Source organism: Lycium barbarum, chromosome 1, assembly GCF_019175385.1.
Source record: "Lycium barbarum isolate Lr01 chromosome 1, ASM1917538v2, whole genome shotgun sequence".
NCBI lineage: Eukaryota > Viridiplantae > Streptophyta > Magnoliopsida > Solanales > Solanaceae > Lycium > Lycium barbarum.
The window spans coordinates 4,911,907-4,914,448 of record NC_083337.1 but is presented as its reverse complement, the minus strand read 5'-3'; the positions used below and the strand labels follow the sequence as shown (position 1 = coordinate 4,914,448).

The 2,542-nt window shown below is 36.8% G+C and overlaps 1 protein-coding gene across 1 annotated transcript; it reads left to right on the top strand.

Annotated features, from left to right (window-relative positions):
* On the top strand, nt 1-2,542 carry LOC132611084 (glucan endo-1,3-beta-D-glucosidase-like). Its single transcript, XM_060325785.1, has 3 exons — nt 1-134; nt 1,106-1,340; nt 2,348-2,542. Exons 1-3 carry the CDS (start codon nt 72-74, stop codon nt 2,371-2,373), a joined length of 324 nt encoding a protein of 107 aa, XP_060181768.1. The 5' UTR covers nt 1-71; the 3' UTR covers nt 2,374-2,542.

The window sequence follows — 2,542 nt, the reverse complement described above, 5'->3', positions numbered from 1 at the left end:
CTGATCGAACTTGTCATTTCTTGGCATAAGGAAACAGAACCTAAAACACTTATTTAATTAGAGGGAAATCAATGGCAAAGCAAAATTTATTTTTGTGCTTCCTTGTGTTTTTGTCCTTCACGAGGTTTTGTCAGGTAAAATATCAGTAGTTAGCTGTTTGATCTCTTGCATAGTATTTTTGCATTTTCCTCTTGAGTATGTTTGGGAAAAAATGACTTTTCCGGTGAAAGTAGGAAAAATCAATTTCATAATAGTCCTTCTACATTGATTGTCTCATTCTCACTCTCAACACCCGACTCCTATCCACACCTCCACCGACTGCACCCCCACCCCACAACCGACCGCCCACTATTTGAGAAGCGGAGTCAGAATTTGAAGTTCATGATTTGAAATTTTTGTTTAAAGTTAATGCATGTAAAATTAATAATTTGTGCACAGTAAATAAATTTCTTTTCAGAGATTTCGGCGATTATTATGATTGTTATTAAGTCAAATATAAAATTTAGACCGAAATTACTAGGTACCCCTAATCAACACATTTGCTCCGCCCATGCACTACCCCATCCCTCACTACCACACACACCCATGCTCATCCCACCTCGACCCCGGCCCGTCTTATCGCCCACTACCACATCCCCACCACCTAATCCCTCACCCTCACACCCATCCCACCTCCATCCCCACCCCAACCACAACCTTATTTTCGTTGTTATATAAAAATGTTCTCGAGAAAATATGCTTTGCTTGCTTACCAAATATTAATTATAAAAACTACTCCCTCTGTCCCAAAAAGATTGTCCTCCTTTTCTTTTTAGTTTGTCCCAAAAAGATTGTCCCCTTTATATGCTTAGAAATAATTTAACTTTATAAGATAATTTACAGCCACACAAATATCTAAGCCTTGTTTTGAACCACACATTTCAAAAGTCTTCCTTTATTTCTTAAGTTTTGTGCTAAGTCAAAAGAGGACAATCTTTTTGGGACGGAGGGAGTACTTAATTGTTTTTCAGAAAAATATTTTCCTTTGTAGCAAATACACCTTGATGAATTTGATTGTTCGCAAATACACCTTGATGAGTGAGATTGTTCCTTCTGATGCATGCAGGGAAATACTGGAAGGCCTAAGGTGTGGTGTGTGGCAGATGATACGGCAAGTGATGATATACTTATGGATTTTTTTGATAGGGTACCTACCAAATATCTTGAGAACATAGCACCTGGAAAACCTTGTTTCTTGCCTTTTACCACTCGTAGCCTTGCTTCCTATGTTCTTAACCTTGTTTATAGGAAAACTGGCAAGTGTCCTCCTCATCTGGGCGAAAAGACACCAATTGATCCTTGTAAGTTTCTCTCTCTTAACTTCTTTTTTTCTTTTTTATGCGATATTCGGTACCTATTCTTCTCAGTGTGTATTACTATCAGTTGTGTCATCTATTTTATATTTTGATATTTTGCTGTTTTATTTTTCTTTCTATCATGCATCGATTACGTTTCTTTTGAGCCGAGTGTTTATTGGAAATAGCCACTCTGCCCCCACAAAGATAACGATAAGGTCTGTGTACAACCTACCCTCCCCAGACCCCACCTGTGAAATTACACTAGGTATGTTGTTATTCGGTACTAGTTATGTGGTTCGATTAATCCGAATGCAAATCCCACTTTGAGGCGCAAAACTCTCCCTACCAAAGATTGGAATTAAGTATCTCTTCATTTTTAATCAGCGGTCTGGAGTTTGAGCGTTAGGAATGGAGTCATCAGAAGCTTCCCCCCCCCCCCCCCACCCCACCCAACAACACACACGCGCCACACACTAAAGTAGTACTTTCTCCGTCTCAATTTATCTAAGACAATTTGGATTACGAGAGTCAAACTTCTTTATTTTGACCTTGAATTTGGACGTAAAATTTTTAAGTTTTTTGAAAAATAGGCTACATGTTTAAAAACTACATAGATAGTAGTAGTACTATAAGTCGCAATAATTAATAATTTAAAGTATTAAAGGACATACGGATAAATCGCCGTCAAAGATTTTCTTGTTTGACTCTTGAAAAGCAAAAAATGTAACATAAATTGAGACAAATGAAGTATATTGGCGTGAACCGAGCACACCTACGCGGAAAAAAAAAAAGGTGTCTGGATTTCTATTAAATACCCTTTTTTCCGGATTAGTTTAGCCTCAAAACAAACATCGGATACCTTGTGGAAAAAAAAATAAACTATGGGGTTCTTAATTTTAACTCGTTTTATTTTTTTCTTTAGAGCTTTGTTTAAATATTTTTTTGTTGCTAAAGGCACCTAATAAAGCAAGTGTACTTATCTGGTTTGTTTCTATTTGGTGATCTTGCAGCTTATGGAAACTGCAAATATCCATAGATGGATTTGGACAACAGTAGAAGAGATCCTTCAACAAGAGAATGCAAACAGCTATTGCTTAAATAAACTATTGCTTTCTAATTAATTGGTATTAGTACCCGCGTGATGCATGGTGAATATCAAAATAAATATTAATCAAGAAATAGATTTGATGTCTTGTTGGAGTACA